The sequence below is a fragment of the Pyxicephalus adspersus genome, chromosome 2, assembly GCF_032062135.1.
Source record: "Pyxicephalus adspersus chromosome 2, UCB_Pads_2.0, whole genome shotgun sequence".
Classification (NCBI taxonomy): Eukaryota; Metazoa; Chordata; class Amphibia; order Anura; family Pyxicephalidae; genus Pyxicephalus; species Pyxicephalus adspersus.
Genome location: NC_092859.1, coordinates 23,603,149 through 23,603,955, shown reverse-complemented (window position 1 = coordinate 23,603,955; position 807 = coordinate 23,603,149). Strand labels below are relative to the sequence as shown.

General features: G+C 45.0%; 1 protein-coding gene across 1 annotated transcript in view; it reads right to left on the bottom strand.

Moving 5' to 3' along the window:
- LOC140322367 (E3 ubiquitin/ISG15 ligase TRIM25-like) overlaps positions 1-716 on the bottom strand; it is a 13,378-nt gene extending 12,662 nt beyond the window's left edge. The window contains exon 1 of the mRNA XM_072398940.1: positions 6-716. Within this exon, the coding sequence (XP_072255041.1) occupies positions 6-712 (707 nt within the window). The 5' untranslated portion in view covers positions 713-716. The remainder of the gene's footprint in view (positions 1-5) is intronic.
- Positions 717-807: the final 91 nt, after the last annotated feature.

Sequence of the window (807 nt, the reverse complement as noted above, 5' to 3'; positions counted from 1 at the left end):
CAAGCCTTCTCCTGAGCTCTATAAACAGGGTGATGACTCTTTCCGTTTCACTAGCTGTCTGTTGTTGTACTTTCCTCTCATGTTCCCTCAAAATATTAACTTTTTCCTCTGTTCCTTCTTTATCTGTCATCAGTTTCAGTAAAACATTTTTCAGTTTCTCCTTCCTTTTCTCAGAGGCCTCCTCCAGTGATTCCATCTGATGTCCTTTGTGTTCCCCGATCAGACAGCAGGACAAACAGATACATGCAGAGTCCTCAGTGCAGTAATATTCCAGGATCTTCTTATGGATGGAACATTTCCTGTTCTTCAGGGAAGTGGTGAGGTCGGATAAGACGTGTTCTGGTGACTTACTATGGACTCTCAGGTGATTATCACACAGGGAAGCTTCACATAGCTGGCAGGATTTTACAGCCGGTACCGGAGCATGAATACAATAAGTACAGAGGACCCCGGACTCCTCCTGACCTGGCTGAGCAGACAGAAAATTCTCCACTATATTACAAAGTTTCCTTTTCCTCTGCAGCGCAGGCCGCTCCTGAAACTTCTCTCTGCATTCAGGACAGGAATATCTTCCAGACCCTTCCTGTGTACCCAGAACACGATCAATACAGACCCGGCAGAAGTTGTGTCCACATCTCAGCATTACAGCGTCAGTGTAAATACTCAGACAAACTGGACATTCCAGCTCCTTTGCTATATTAGCAGACGCCATTGCAGCCAACAGAAGTATGAAACGAAAATGAAAGTCTGTAACACCTGTGGGAGTGATAAAAATGTTCTTATGTAAGAGAGCCAACTCCTTCCGCT